The 16,323-nt window shown below is 43.6% G+C and overlaps 1 protein-coding gene across 4 annotated transcripts in view; it reads right to left on the bottom strand.

Annotated features, from left to right (window-relative positions):
• The window catches only part of LOC112451704 (SET and MYND domain-containing protein DDB_G0284059), a 36,297-nt gene extending 21,856 nt beyond the window's left edge, over nucleotides 1–14,441 (bottom strand). The window contains exons 1-3 of one of the 4 annotated variants that reach the window (XM_025011504.1): nucleotides 12,808–14,441; nucleotides 12,261–12,728; nucleotides 11,224–11,368 (exon numbers count right to left, since the gene is read on the bottom strand). In XM_025011504.1, coding sequence (XP_024867272.1) covers nucleotides 11,224–11,368; nucleotides 12,261–12,621 — 506 coding nt within the window. In that variant the 5' untranslated portion in view covers nucleotides 12,622–12,728; nucleotides 12,808–14,441. Of the gene's footprint in view, nucleotides 1–11,223; nucleotides 11,369–12,243 lie in introns of all 4 variants that reach the window. The other 3 variants (XM_025011507.1, XM_025011505.1, XM_025011506.1) reach the window with 3 other exon arrangements.
• Between the last annotated feature and the right edge of the window lie 1,882 nt (nucleotides 14,442–16,323).

Genomic DNA, 16,323 nt, shown 5'->3' with positions numbered 1-16,323 from the left:
CATAAATCGTGGCGGAAGCGTGGTTTCGCAACAGAAACAAAAGGAGGAGGGCGAAAAAAAAGAGGTGCCGGCGTGGCAGAGAGAAAGTCGGTTGGAAATTACAATATTCATTTCGATAAAAGGGAACGGCGCGATCGTATACGCTACTCTCTGTGTCCGAGGGTAATTTATTATCTCGATGCCCGGAGAATTATCCCGCTTTTGCGCCGCGGACTCTTTCACCGCGGACAGCGTGTCCGGTTGCAATAAATACTCCTATGATAACTGGCGGCGCAAAATACGCCGATGATTCGTCCAATTAAGACCGTGGGCATTACCGATAATTAGCGAAATCGTTATTTCGCAATAATATGATTTAGGAAGTTGACGAAAATATCAAAGGGAAATGCTGACAATGAGAGATATAAAGTCGAGCGGAGTAATCAAAGTCGTTACGTAAATCGGACAACACGATTCTCAATGATAAAATTAACAGCTATTATAACATCATTAAAGAGTAAATATTCACGTAATGTGTGTGTTCACTCGCTACACGCGAAATTTAAAACCGGTAACTGTCAATTTTAATATTGGAAATTCATTATATGGCTGCAGTTCTTGTCCCCATTAGAAGTTTCTCTTTCTCTTCAAAAACTATCTCTTCTAAAATGTATCCCTCCTTCACAGAAAAACAATTCTCTTTTAAAAGATTTATACTTGAAACAGTAGCATTAACATGAATGTTTTAAATATAGGATAGGAAAAAACACATGAATACAACAAAACCAAATGACACATCGAATTGTGCGGTGAACATGCATACAAATAAAAAAAAAAATATATATATATATATCAATGAACAAAATTCAACGTAAGAGGGGCGCGGTTTAACCGGTCCTGAAAGGGTTATTCTATTATTTTGGAGTTTTGTTATAAAACTGTTTTGCGGGACGAGTTGATACCGGATCGCACTGACGAATGGGCACCGGAGTAAAGGGGGACGGGGGGGTGCCCGCCCTCGGGCGGATCTGGTATCAAATATTATCCATTATTAAACACTACAGAGCCCGGGCGTGTGTAGCAGCGTACGCGTCCGTCAATTTTTCAATATTTTTCTGGCTTCGAGCGCCAAAGCGCGTTCAACGGGCGTCACTCACCCCCGCTGCCGCAACGATGTATCAGTATAAATTCGCGCGTTACCTTTGATACACAACGCGATGCGGTATCATTTATCCGCTCGGGCGGATGTCCCATTGTCCACGCCGCGTCGGATTCTAAGGATATCGTTTTTAGAAAATAATTATGACCGCGGAATGTCGCAAATTACCTCGATGACGTTCCAACGTTATCTCTGCGGCCTGTAGATATTAATTAAAATAAAATTCTACCAGAAATAAGATATCGCTTTTCGTTTGCACCTTTCTAAGATCTGATTTCTTCTGAAAATCTCTGGATCTTCGAACGACGTGAGCTCGAAAAACGCCTTACCTCGTGTGTCTCAAGCTACGATCTTCTTACGGAAAATCGTCGAAAAGGCAGAGCGCGTCCCGATCTCCTTGGAATCGTTTTAGCCGCCCAGCAAAGTAACATTTCGATATTTCGGCGTATCTATTTTCAGCGAGGAGAAGTAAGGGAGAATTTTTCTATGCCGGGCTACATACGAGAGAATAGGATGCGCGCACATTTCACGCTTTATGCGGCCACCGCAAAATCGATCGTCGACGATCGAATCCCACGGATGGAGGAAATAGCGTACCTCTGTTTTTCCTACAAATTGAATTCGGTCCACGTTAAATATTATCGGTTATTAAAAGCGACGTCGTTTGCGCGCCCGTATGTATGCATGTGTGCGATCTGTCGATATTTTTCTGCTCCATGAACACTCTCTTTGGGAATTTCTCTCTTTTTCCCTCTCTCCCTCTCTCTCTCTCTCTCTCTCTCTTTTCCTCTCTCCCTATTCTCTCCATTCCCCCATTCCCATTATTCGGTCTCTTCATCGTATCCCACCTCCCTGTCCCGTCCTACTTTGCCTGGGTTAATTCCGCGGGTTACTCTCGGTAGGGAAGGTCGGCGGTGTTGGTTTCCAGATCATAGCCACGCAATATATAGATCCGGAGCGACATATCGATCGATGTGGACGAAAGCGGAATAATAATTTGCACTGTTATTGCGAACCCATCCGACGAAATCAAACCGGGCCGGCGCGTTCGCCCTCTTGTTCCACCCCCTCGCCCTGCATCCCTATGTCCGGGTGTTTGGCCTCTCTTTTCTTCTCTCTTTCTCTCTCTTGATCTCTTCAGCTCTTCTTGTTCATTATCTCCACCCATCTCCGCTCTCTATCTCTCTCTCTCTTTCTTCCATCCGTCCTTTTGAAGGTAGAGTAAATGCTTTTATTGATTCCCTCCACACTCTTGTCCCCCCTTTTTTGTACCGGCCTCTACACATACACACGTTAGGCACACGCTTTGTTCGACGGATGAGTGGAACAGCTACCAATATGCGAATGACAAGTGGCAATCGATTGGAACTCATCGTCTCCTCGGTGGCGCCTAGCTCGTCGACGCCCCAAAGACGTTTCGCGTCGGTAGAAAAATACTCCCGACATGTACTTGCCTCGCCGTAATGGCTTCATCGTCGTAGACATAATGGCATTCTCCAGACAGTGGCAAGCGAGAGACAATCCCGCATAATCTCGCGCGACATATTTGATTTCACTTAACGTCCCGACAAACCTTGTAGTTTTCGTGAGGAAATAACAAATGATGAACTTTAAAAAACACTTCTTTCAGTTACCCTGTTATACACATTTGTTTTAATAACGCATGATTATCATTTCTAATATTCGTCACGTAATTTACATTCCCGTCGTATTCGCGTGTCCGCGCGTAAAAGTGGTTTCGTTTCGTTGGCGAAGGATTGATAAATAATTAATAAATTTCGCAAATAACTCCGTACATAACTTCGATGTTATTGTTGAGAGATTTGTCGGAAGAGCAGGAACGGCTGGGAGAATTGCGAGCGAGGTGAGCAATCTTGGCCGATGTCGGGGTAGCACGAGGGAAGTACGGTTTACTTCAAAAACTTTTTACCGGTAGCCAGCGGGCACTTTAAATAATCCTTCTGCACGCGGATATTAAATTTCTTACCGTGGCTCGCCGTGAGTATGGCCAGGGTGCCATAGCAGTCCGTTTAAACGGTACACTTTGTCCGCAAGACCGGGGATTGCTGCGGTATTACATATATACATATATATATGTATGCGCGTATGTATCTTGTGGTCCTGTGGCCGTTTAAACTCTATTCGCGAGTTCCGTAAGAAACCCTTAAGGCTAATTGAGACGACTTTTTCACGGAGGCGTTATTTCACGCTCTGAAAGACGCGCGACGGCTCTCGATATCGAGCGTGTCGATCGCGTTTGAGATTAGTTTCTTCGTTGTGGCTTTTGAAGAATAAAAAAAGAGTAATGGACGTAACAAGTTGCACAATGTTGCGCGGAGGAAAGCGAGAGGAAAATTTTTCACTGAAAAAATCAAGCACGAGAGTGTAAAGATGAGAATTCGCCTAATTAGAACCAAGTGACCGACAACCGCGCGAGTCCGTTTGAACTTTCGATCGGCCCTTTCCTCTCCTTTCCGTAGACGAGTTTCGTCATTAGCGGATTTGCGGAGCGTTTCTCAAGAGCCACGCAGGACGTATTGAATATTAACGGACGCTCTCGTAAAAATTCTCAGAGTTGGCAAAGTGGTTTTGCGTTGTCGCTCGTCGACTTCGAGTACGCACCGGGACGTTAAGAACGCTCGCTCTGCCTGCAAATAACGGCAGAGCTTTGAATTTTAATGCGCCGCGCCGATGTCGCGACATCAGGCATCATTTTGAAGAGCACAATATTTTCGCAAGATTAATCACAACGGCGCCGACAACGCCGCCATTCTCCCTTATCGTAAAATTAAATGTCACTGTGGAAATGAAAGCCGTTTTTTTTTATATTCCACTTCTTGTGGCCAGTATCCTCGAACAATTAATCGTTACCATCAGTTTGGATTAAACTTATTTTTTTTATGTCCACGTATAGCAATAGCGTTGTAAAGGTCAATTAATCGTAGTAACAGATATCTGTTAATCAGCTGTCTTGTCAGAAATGTCCGAGCAGTTAAGCGACAATTAATTAGTAAAATATAAATTCTCTACTTTCAAAAGTATTTCCGTTTGCATGGAGTGCACGACGGGAGTTGTATGAATGCGAGGTATAAACGCGAGGGAAGTGATCCCTCATGAAAAAAATATGAGGCAAAATTGCGGAATAAAATATTTTCATAAGAGACCGCGTCTCCGAGGAAAAACCGGCTTCAAGCTGCCATGTATACGTTCATTTAGGTAAGTGAGATACGCCAGTCGTGTCGCAGAGACTGGGGGAGACTGAACCATCTTTCTGAAACTACCCTACATAGCTATACGGGTAATGCGCACGGTGCCGGCATTGTAATTGTGAGGTTGGGGAAGGACATTCACCGCGCACATTCGGCGCTTCATGTGGGCGTCTGATAATGAACCGTATTTATCTGATACGCGGAACATATTCATCTCTCATGTATGCGCGAGATAAGATGGGAATCGGGGACGCCGCGCCGGTCGCGCAATGGAAATGCAAGTCCAATGTTAACGCTCTTGAAATGTAGAGATATCCCATATACGTTATCCATTGTTTATCTCAGATTTTTAATTAGAACTGATGAATCAAAAATGACGGTCTAAAATTGGAAATATTTGAAAATAATTCTCTAATAAAGGCAAGAAGAAATCTAATCATTTGCTCGAAAGCTATAAAAATAGTGAAAGTAAGAATATAAATATTTTAAAACAATAGTAGTGTACAAATTCTTTTTGCAACGAAAGACTGAATGTTCTATTAAATCACATCAGGTTTTAGAATACTGTACTAAGCCGAGTTTTCTCCACACAAAAGTTGGATTAGGCGTCTTATAAGTCATCCTTTTCGTTATTATGTTCCTTTGACATTTCGACGATATATCGTCTGATCGTACCGATTATTCCGGGACACCCTGTACAGTCGCTGAATCGGTACAAATCGCTCTTTGAGAGGGCCCTCAGAGAAAATTATTTGCGTCGAATCGCTCGATGTTCCCCCTCCGGTATATCGATGTCGAAATACAGCCCGCAAAAATAATCCAGCCCGGGGGCAGGTAGCGTTTATACGAGCGCGACGTTTCTCTTTCCAGCGTTACGCTCGGACAGAAATATGGTCGATCCGGCAGCTATTTTCTCTGCGGTCCGGCTACAGCCGGCAAACAGCCGGGGCCGCAAACCTCCGCGGATTTTCTCCCCGCTCGCGCTCTTTGCGATCGCGCAACGTGTGCCGGTGCCCGGCACACGAAGATCTTCGAAATGCAGGCGGGCGCGCGCCATTAATTACGGCGTATCCAATTATTCTTCGTTACGGTGCAGGATGATATATCGGCCAACCGATCCCCATTTTGTTGTATCGCGCGTCGAAGCCCGCATCGCGCGCATCCACCGCGCGATATACACGTTACGCTGCGGGAATATAATCCCTCCTTCATAACAATTATATAACAATGCTAATGCCGTAACAATGGACGCGATAACGAGGAACAGCCTCGCGCGGAATATCGCTCGACGCGTTCTCGCGTACACGGGGGTGTCATATGCTGCGCGAGAAGCTTCATGAAATGAACTTGAAACGTTGATACAGTAGCTGGGTATTGATTAAACGGGACGGAAAAATCTTGCGCTTTTTTATTCAACGAAGCTTTTTTTAAATGCCTCTCTCTTTCTCTCGTTTTTCTTGCTCCAACGCGATGCTGTAAAGGTAGAGGGACGCTTTTCACGTGCTTTCACGCTTTTTACGTTAATATATGCGTTATGTTACGTTTCTACGACACCCTGTGTACTAGACGCAAATCGCTACGAACTTGTTAATTGCGGACCACTGTCTGAACAACGGACGGCATAATGCCGAGTCATTGGGATGCGGCAAGGGCGCTAGACGGTAGTCTAACCGCGTAGGCGACGTCGAAACAAGACCACTTCATAGCTGTGACTGAGCAGAGTCGAAGGGGCCAAGGCGGGGTTATACGTCGATTACTTCATTAATTAGCCTGGCTGAAGGCTCTCGGTTCCTCTCCCTCTTCGTCTCTCTCTCTCTCTCTCTCTCTTCTCCTATCTTTCCCTACGCTCAGATTCACATCGACGGCTAATCCACTCCTGCGGGTTTGCGCCGACACCCGCGGAGTTTCCACTTTTTGCCGTGGAAAACGCGACCCGTCATCTTACTTGCCGCGCGGGGATCTTCTTGTCGGGACAGGCCTTGGGAAATGTTTTGCAGTGTCCAGCGGGTAATCGATTTTCCACTCTGGTCGTCCACTCTCTGATGCGTTAAGCTCGATATACGTGCGGGTTTTCCGACGTAAAGTTGCACTTAATTCATAACAAATTGTTCTAAATAATACCATCTAAATTACTTCGCAAATAAATAATGACTTTTACTGCTTTATATGTCCCTTAGATATTTTTGAGATTGTACAAGGTGAGATTGCGCAAGGAAACCCGTAACATTATATCGCGTTCAAATAACGTCAAATATTCAACAATTTATATGAGCGAAGGGTAAAAGATGATTTAACGCTTCGTCCTCGAATGCGAAGCTTATCCCGTGGATAGATAAAGATCGTCATTGTCAACCGATCTCTCCGCGATACGGATCGTGATTCGCAAGTTCCGAGACGTCCAACGGATTTAAAGCTTTTGCGGCGGGATTAAAGGTTACCCAGGGGTTAAGGGTCGAACGGTAGAGCCGAGTGCTACCCTCGTTGCATTAATTCAACACGACTACCTCGGATAACGTGTACCGTACGGTTTCACCGTGACGCTGTATACGAGCGTTATTTTATTTCGTAAAATTCTCAGACGATAAATCTACAATGCGTTTTTTTTTACGCTTTAATCGCCCGCTTAATAAATTGTATCCTCCTAACGATGATGGGAGAGAATCTTTCCGTCATTTCGAGCACGAAAGCGTTCCTCGAGCTCCTCCTCGCTTCCTCCCGCCCGTTCTTTATTTCGATAATTAAATCTCTCTTCTGCATTGTCTACGATCAAAGCTCTCGGCCTGTTTGCTCGTTGGAGGAATAATAAAACCGGAGCACTTTTAATTTATATAATTTACAAAGAGTCAAAATAAGAAATTGATTCTGTTGATAGAACTACGAACTACGACGCGCGCACGTCCATTGGAGAATTATCGTTCCGGAAATATCACGAACGTTGTATCAACCATTGCAGATATCTTTAGCCGCAGATTTCTCTTTATCGAAATAAATAGATATCTAGGTATGGAAATAACTTTGAGCTATTCTTTCTAATCTCTTCTTATATTGAAGAACTCGCAAGATATAAAAAAAGATATAAACGTTAGTAAAAAAAATTAGATGTCATTATTTTTTTAAATTACACTGTAAACATACGTTTCAAGCTTAAAATATGAAATAAAATTACGCGATAATAAATTATGTCACGCTTGACGCGACAGACGAAATTTATCGCTCGTATTATCATATACAATATATACATCATGCGAAACATTGCTCTAGGTTTTCCCACGTGCATGTTTATCCCAATAATTGTGTCGCGTCGCGTCGCATCGCATCGTCCTACGTCGCTTATCCCCCGAAAGCTACCGCAATCTGGATCAAAGCCGTTGTAGGTACGTGCGGGCCGACTCGAGGAGCAATCCTTCTTGCCAAACTGACGGGCTAACGTACGAGATTTCCTCGCCTGGCTGTTCCTCTATCCCGATCGTGTTCAACATCCATCTCGTTTTTTTCCCCCGAGAACGGGGAACGAGAGCACGGTCCGGTCAGGATTCGGAGGGGGAGGAAAAAACGGGTTCATTGCGACTGGGTGGCTCGTATCTACGATTTATCCAGTCGCGGATTGCCTGCGCGGAAATCGGGGCCGATCTAATTTCGTGCGCGCGCGCGCGCGCGTGACCCCGACGAGGAAGCTCCTATCTCTAGCTGATGGCTCGATCTCGTATCTGGCCGATCTCTATCCTTGTACCCCGGGCTCCGAGTGCGAATTCCGGCCGGCGCATTTCTCGGCCGTTAAGTGTCGGAAAACAGAATTACGAGGTCTGGGAATATTTTTCAAGTACTCGGGACACAATGCTCCTTCAACGATTCTATCTCCCTTGACGATCGTGTTAAATTACTGCGCGCGCATTAATTTGAATTTTCTTAGAAATTTATCGCTCCCTTGATATCCTAATATTGAATACAAGGATCGTTTTCTTTTTCATCAAGAATCGTTTTAAAAGGTTCTTGTACGGCGAGGAATATTCCTCTGCCGCTGAGCGTTTGTATCTCTTCGGCGGGGAAAGATAAATTACGCATCGCTTTGCTCGATTTAAATTCAGCACGGTGCATCCCGTCCATGAAGAGTTTCCCTTTTTCCGTTTTAACTTTAGCTCTCCTTCCCGCGGTTCTTAACTATGACGTTCGGATAAAAACGCGAGACACGAAAATGGCTATAAAATGGAATTTGATACGGAATTGTGGGATAGGATCGAACTCGGAGCTTCTCCCTCCGCCTTTTGTTCTCGCGGAATAGCCCCTCGCAATTACACTCGCGCAAAATACGCTGACTATTATTCCGTGATAAAGCAAATGTGTTTTCTCGAGTATCATCCCGCAAACATTATTTCGCAATGCGGCGTCCTTTCCCCCTGCAAAATATTATTTGTTTTATTTGCAAGAGCATTCGCAAAAATTTGCGTACTTCACGCAGAAGAGAAAGAGGGAGAGAGAGAGGGGGGAGGAAACACCGTTATAACCAAACCCAGCGATTTCTCAACGAGAAAACTCCGATAATTTTTGTCGTTACAATACGCATTTTCCCTATGCATACACATATATGCGCACGTCATGTTATTCACACAAATTTTTAGAGCGATCGTAAAACATGTAATCGTCGAAAATGATAATATTCACCGCCGTACTCGTTACGCGCGCATTCGCGTCGAGTTTCTAATGACTCGGCCGCGTTTGAGAATTCTGCGTGACGCTCATCGATAATTGTAGCAATTATAATTAGAACGTTCCCCTCTGGCCCTTCTCCCCGAATATAACACCGTTTGCAGCGCGGGACGGATAACGGGTGGCGCGGGCCGGATAAAATCCATTCTGCGTAATCCGTCATGTCCGCATTTATCCGTCATTAATTCAGCTGCGATTTTAATTGACAGAACAGCTACTACGCCCGCTCGCCCGCGGCTTGCACAGTGTTTATATTATCGATTTTGCAGTACGTCCACCAACCACTGACCAGGCGATGAGCGGCGGCTCACTCGCGTCTACTCGCGATTGATGCAATGATAACTATGTCTGTCTGCGTCGATAAACCGGAGAATGCGGATCGTTAAAGCGAGGCAAGCGAGATTGTACAGCGAAATTTCCGAAAATTCAGATAGCGTCAGATTATAATATAATCACGCCGAAACAATACGAACAATTCAAATTTTCATTTAAAATTTAGACGCGTAACAAACATTTTTCAGATCTTGGCAAAATCTTTTTTTTATAACATCTCTCCAGAATTTTCGGTTTTCTCAAATTTTCTCCTATTACTTTTGTATAAACCTCAAGTTATCTTTCAGCCAATACGATTTTAATATTTAACGAAATTATATTTTCCTGCTATTCATAAATTTTTATTAGTTCGTGCATCCGGGAATTAATACAAAAAGATTCTAAAAATTTCAAAAACTATCAAATTCTTCATAAATGTATCTACACGGATTCTCTTTTCAAAATCTAATAGATTCTTTTTGTAACCAATTGCAAGGTATTAGAGTAAATACTGTTAATCCCGTTGATCGCCATCGAACGCAGAGCGAATTACCTTCGTTATTATATCGCCGTGGGGAATTTTATGATATTTTCCTCCAGTGTATAATGGCGGTTTAATCAACACAATATCGCGCGAGTGTCACATATAGGGTGGTTCAAACACTTGATACAAAATAACGATCAGCTTTCGTTTTTTTATTCTTTTCGATTCGGAAAGTAATACGAGGGCGACGAGCTGGAAGATCGCCCGTGTTTGTTACACAAGACACATTTTTCAAATTTGGTCCCGTTTTGCAAAATAAAACGACGAATCACGCGACTCATTAAGTTCCCTCTATTGCAAAATAGTGCAATGTTCCGTGCGTAATGTAAGTTTCATGTTTACGGTAATCTTTTCGCATTAGCGAATTCGTGTTCGCAGCGTGAAAGCGACAGTTAAAATATCAGGAACGAACATCAACGACGATGATATTTGAATCCTGATCGTCCCCCAAAGTTTCCAAACTCCCAGGAGATCGTCGAGCGTATCGGGACATTCGGGACTTCTCTGCCGCGCAATCGAAATCTCCTTTCCAATTTTAAATAACGCATTTTTCGCGTTAAAGTTAATGGCGTTTAAAAATTCACGATTCATTCGCTTAATCCGGCGTCTCACCGGTTTGGCGGCCGGAGGGTTAATGCCGCTCTCAAAAGCGCCGCATTAAATGTTTATTGTTCGTCTACTCAAAGGCCACTTCGCCTAGTCGTACGGCTAGTTTCACGAGGTTAACCTAGCGGGAAGCCAGCGACGGTACCGCAGAGAGGGTAGGCTAAAACCGGAGTCTAGTTTCGTTCGGCGGCGGCCGCCGCGCCCGTCCCGGCAAGTGCCCATCCCTTCTGAATATTTTAGGAAGTACGCGCGCGTGTATCCCACCTCATCCCTTGCCGCATTATACCGGGCTCGGTGGACCCAGGCGAGCGCGTACAATCCCGAGATACAGATACACCCACACGATTAAATTCGTATGTGCGTCTGGGAAAACTGTGACTCGGGAAAATTGTAGAGAACAGTCGGAAAACACGTAGGAACATGGAAAACATCGCGAAATCCACCAACTCGCGGATTCTCTTGCGGTGTCTACCCAGGAAATTCGGCGAGAACGCGCCTCCATCTCGAAAAACTGGATCTTAATCAATGAAATCTTAAAATAAGAACGTTTTGCAATTATTTCGGAACGATTTAAAATAGATTCTATGATCGTAATCTCATTTGCTTGTAGTTCGAGATTTTTACGTCCGCTTTTGTTGTCATTACGATGGTTCAACGTCGTTTCTCGTTTCTAAAATCGAGATTCTGTGAATTGAGACGGCAATGCTTACATCGATTGATCCGGCAAATCATGTTCGGCGGCCAGTCGCAGATCTTCCAGTGCAAAATGGTATTCTTTGAGGGCCATAAAGATCTCGGCTCTTCCCAACAGCGCCAGGGGCAACGACAGACCCTGATCAACCGTCTTGTTTCTACCTGAGACAGATATTGTCGATACCGTATGATTTAAAAAAATATCGCTGCTCGGCCTTGAGACCCGGTAATCAATTACCGTCACGAACATAAACAATTTATCGACACAAAGCCAATGAAGCCATGAAAACGTGAGGTCTTTCGACCAATTGACGAATATGTTGCTAGAAAATGCGGCGAGTAAGATTTAAGTATTTATTCCACTTCTGCGGATTTGGCGCGACACCAGAACGTATGCTATCAACTCGACGACGCGTATTTCAGATCTACGCGCGCATTATAAATATAGAGAATTCATAGATTAGAAATATTAAAATATTCATTTGAGAAAGAATCGGCTGAACCTCACATGTAACGTAGATATATCAAATAGCCTTTGATTCTCCAGCCTAATTTATGCTTTAGTTCAATATAAATCTAAATTAATTAGCAATTAATAATTAAATCAAATAAATAGCAATTATATTATATTTGTAGTAAATAATAATTATATATAATTTAATTAAACATTCGTATAGTTGCGTTCTAATTATTGGAACAATACAAGTGTATTATTTTATATTGGCACAAAACTAAGTTTCAACGATTGTGAATAATGTTAATTAATGATCCGTCTTAACAATCGCATCTAATTTAATCGCGTCAGTCTGGCATACTTGTTACAGATAATTCATGCAGTAAATAAATGTCAATTATCCAGACAAGGTGCGGGACGGTGATATATCTGCTGCATGTCAACATAGAATTTTTGAATAAAGAAAAATGTAAACGAGATATTAAAAGTAGTATAAGCGATGTAATAAATGACTATAAGTAACAATACATACAGTAAAAATAAATTATAAATCTTTTTTTCGTTCGGATAATGGATGTTCTACCGCGATTTGTAAGTGACCTGGTTGAGGTGCGCGCAGGACAGCCTGACTGAACAGTAAAAGGGCCTTGTCGTGTTCGCCGACGGCGCCGAGCTGGTATCCTTCGAGTCGCCTGCGTCTGGAGATCTCCGCATCCTTGTCTCTGAAAAGGGGCTTCACCTTTGCGAGCGTGTCGGCCACGACGTCTTTTACTTTCGCGTCGGTGAAGACCGCCCTCATCCGTCCCTCGTCGTCATCGATCCGGCCGAATATCTTCGACGTCCAGGTATCGCCCGCGGTTTCCATCACGTGCCCGCTGAAATCATGGAAGAATCCCTTCCGGCCGGAGCGCAGCGTCTCCGACGAGCAGAGGGTCCTGTAAAATTCATCCTGATCCTGCATTCTTGTGCACGGAAGGACGCCCGGCGCGGCGTGCCGTGTCTCGTGAAATCCCTTTGTGCCGCGTTCCTCTTTCTCCGTGACTTCCCCGCGTTCCGTTAACGAGATCCCTGTATGCGAGCGAATCGCCTTTAGACGAGCTGAAAAACGGCCCGTCCGCGTTTTTATATCGCAGATTAGTGTACCCACTTAGTTTGTTACGATTGCGCCGCTTACACAAGTCGACTTCTCTCTCTCGCCATTCTGTTCCATTTTATTTTTAAGGGTACAGTTTTATATATTTTCCGCTACTTATTACCTCTCCTTTTGGCCTGTCTTTTTGTAAAAGCGTCCTTTTTGTACGCGCGCGAGAGAAGAATTTATCTCTTAAGATTTTTATCTTAATTTACCTCTCAGTTATTACGCTCTTATTCGGTATCCCAGTTTTCTTAATACTTTCAGCTAATTATGTTTTGATTAAATCTTCTTGTATATTTCTACTTCTTGCGAGAGACGAATTTCTCCGGCATACAATCAATTCCCTTCGCTGTCTCTTTTACTTCTTTATGCGCAGCAGTTGTCGATGTACCGACTAGAAGTCCGCCTCGTTACTCCCGACGTTGCCATCTCGTTCTCCTCGACCAATCCTTTTGAATATTACACGAGCTGGATGTTTCGGTATTTTGTATCTGCCGTCGGATGCGTGCGCGACTCTGTTCCGCGAACTCTCGGGATTAAGAAGTAGCTGTTAGATAAATCGCGGTGGGAGCAACGATCAGAATATATATAAGGAGCTCGATGTAGATATTTTGTTCGCGAAAATGCCACTAGATCCGCGCGTAATAATTTTATACACAGACTCTGATTTCAGTCCGAAAGAAACGTTGGAAGAGCGCGAGTCCGAAAAAAGTCATTCCGCCGTGCTGAATCATAAAAGGCCGAGGAGGACTGGACGCGCGGGCAGATTCCTATTCTCTCGTCTCGAGTCCGTGGAATTAAACGACTCTATTCGCCCGTGAGAAATAGCCACTCGGGGATTCTCTATCAAGAAGCAGCGAGACCCGAATTTAAGAGGACTTCCTCCTTCGCCAGACGAGTCCTTCTTCGCAAATTGGTTGACTGCTAGAATATCGGACGTTTGTATTCTTTTCGGTCCTTCCGCTATTTACTTCTGCTTACATTTGTTTCGTCAAACAAATAAAAGTAGACGATAAAATCAATGCATAAATTATTACTTAACACGTATTTAGGATCCAGTCGAGTTACAAATTAAAATGTTGTCGATTTGAATATATTATTTTTGGTTACAAATTAAAATTCGAACATACGTTCACGATAATTAATGGGCAGCACATTTTTTTACGGTATCTGTGCGGCGAAAAACTTTCGAAAAACTTTTACTCATCGAAATTATATCGGTTTTAATTCCCGCTTTAAATCCTGCTTTAGTCCACTGCTTAAACGCTTAAGTAAAGTTCACTTGAACGGCTCGTTTGACTGTCTTTTACGCAAACTTTTCACTTCTCCTCTTCAACCATTCTGAACCTGCATCCCGATTTCTTTCCGATTTCCTCTTCGTTGATTCGCAGTTTTGGAGCACGACGACCGCGGCCGAGGGACACCCGAGTGCATACGGAATGACTGAAACGGATTACCGCCGGCCCACCATCCTCTCTCCTCTATCTCCACTTGGTGAGTAAAACTTTAAAGATCCTCGACCGCTCTCGTTCACCGCGAAAACCGCAGTACCCGGGGATTCCTCACGTCTCTCTCGCGCCGACTCGATGCTTTATGAGGGGTTTACTTTATAGACACGAACGAGGTATTAGAACGGAATACCGGTATTAGACTGAAGACGCCGCTAGAATGCGAACGAAAGGGAGGGACAAATGTATGTGCGTATATGTATAGCGAAAGGGACAAAGATAGAACGTTGCTAAGGAGAGAAGCTCTCTTTCCTCTTTTACTCTCTCTCTCTCTCTCTCTCTCTTTTCTCTCTTTCTCTATGTCTAGAACAGCTAGAGAAATAATTTTAGACACGTTCTATTTCGATCGTAAACGGTTCGCGTTCGCTCCTCATCGCAGAGTCCTCTGGCTTCGTCCGTTCGCAAGCGTCGAGTAATCGTGAAACGCCACGAAAAATGTCTCGTCGATAACGACATTCTCGATCCCGACGTCGTCTGGTCCTTCCACCGTCACCTCGCCTCCTTTTTTCACCGTCGTTCCGTGCGGTCTTACTCCGGCGTCGCCTCTTGAGTCGACGCAGAAATCCTACCCCCGATATCCACCCCCGTCACTGTCCGTTCCACCACCATAGAGCCCCATTATAGCCCAAGAAAATTTATCGTCGAACGTCCTTGATCTCCCTTCCCGCCTCTCTCCCTGACGACCTCACCTGCTTGCGGTGGAAAATACCTGGATTCGAGTAACTCGTAAATCGAACTAGCCGTGTAATAAAGTCGTACCGTGACGTTCCTCGCTCTTCAGAGTTTCCGCATCTTGCGACTTTTTGCTATTGTGCGCCGAGCGAAATCTTCGAGCTCCCGTGTGCGAGACGTTCTTACGTGACTTTCCCCCTCGGCCGCGGCCGCTTAATGGCGAGCTAGATCCAACATCGTCTTGGGTGGTAAATCTTAGTTCCTTGAATTTCCATGTGAACTATGTAATTGCGTAACTAACGCAAATGATTGATATTTTGGAATTTACTGTTTTGGATTATTACAGTCTCGCATTATTTATTTTAAATTTTACCTTTTAAATTTAATATTTAAAATCTTTTTAAGTTTGAAATTTATGATCTCAGAATATCGACATTTAACAAAGCCTTAAATTTAATTCTTGACATTTTTCAAATTGACAATTAACAATTTTTAATGTTTAAAATTTAAAACTGTAAATTAAAGAATTTAAATTAATTAAAAAATTGTATTTAAAAAATTAAGTTCTTTTACCTACAGTAAAATTTCACGCACACTTTTGCATATTATTTTTTGGCAACCGATTTTCAGCTAATTTGATGTTTATTCTTCTCTTTTTTTTTTACGCTGGGAAGTCGACTACCGAGTTATATGGCCCGGTAGCCCCCTCTTTATGAGAGGGCGAAGACCCCCCTGCCTCCGGGGAGAGGCAAGGGGAGTGTCGGATTTTTACCGACTAAAACTCAGCGGATATCCCTCTCGGCGTGTTTGGATGGAAGGGGAACGGGTAGCGTGATGATTCGTCCGCCGCCCCTCCCCCTGCGCCACGTCCTGACTGGACGTTCCTCTCGGAGGGGAAGAAGGGGGCTGTGTGCCCTCTCGGCCCATATCTAATTATCTAATAATTCATGATTACAAATAAAGGACAAACTCTTTCTAAGCTTGTACAAACAAGTGGATAAGAAAATACTGTTAACAATTTATCGCAATATTATAATTATTTTATAAGTTCATAATGTTATTTCAATTAATTTTAAATAAACTTTGCTTAATTATTTTAATTAAACTCAGCTAGAATGATACATAATGTTAAACAGGAAAATTGCAAAAATAATAAATCTTTCTCTCGACATATCCGCTGGACTCTATTTTGAGAAAAAAATTCATGATTAGAAAGTAGGACCGTTGAAAAGAGACACTCTATATAATTTCTCAATTATGTCTCTCGTAACTTTTCACTGCACTTTTCTTAAAGTATTTCGGGCACGGTTTAAAGCGAAGTCCGTAGAGCCCGGTCGGGTCATTTGGC

Source organism: Temnothorax curvispinosus, unplaced genomic scaffold, assembly GCF_003070985.1.
Source record: "Temnothorax curvispinosus isolate PA1 unplaced genomic scaffold, ASM307098v1 QBEX01002454.1, whole genome shotgun sequence".
NCBI lineage: Eukaryota > Metazoa > Arthropoda > Insecta > Hymenoptera > Formicidae > Temnothorax > Temnothorax curvispinosus.
The sequence above is the reverse complement of the archived record's forward strand: the minus strand, read 5'-3'. Positions and strand labels throughout refer to the sequence as shown.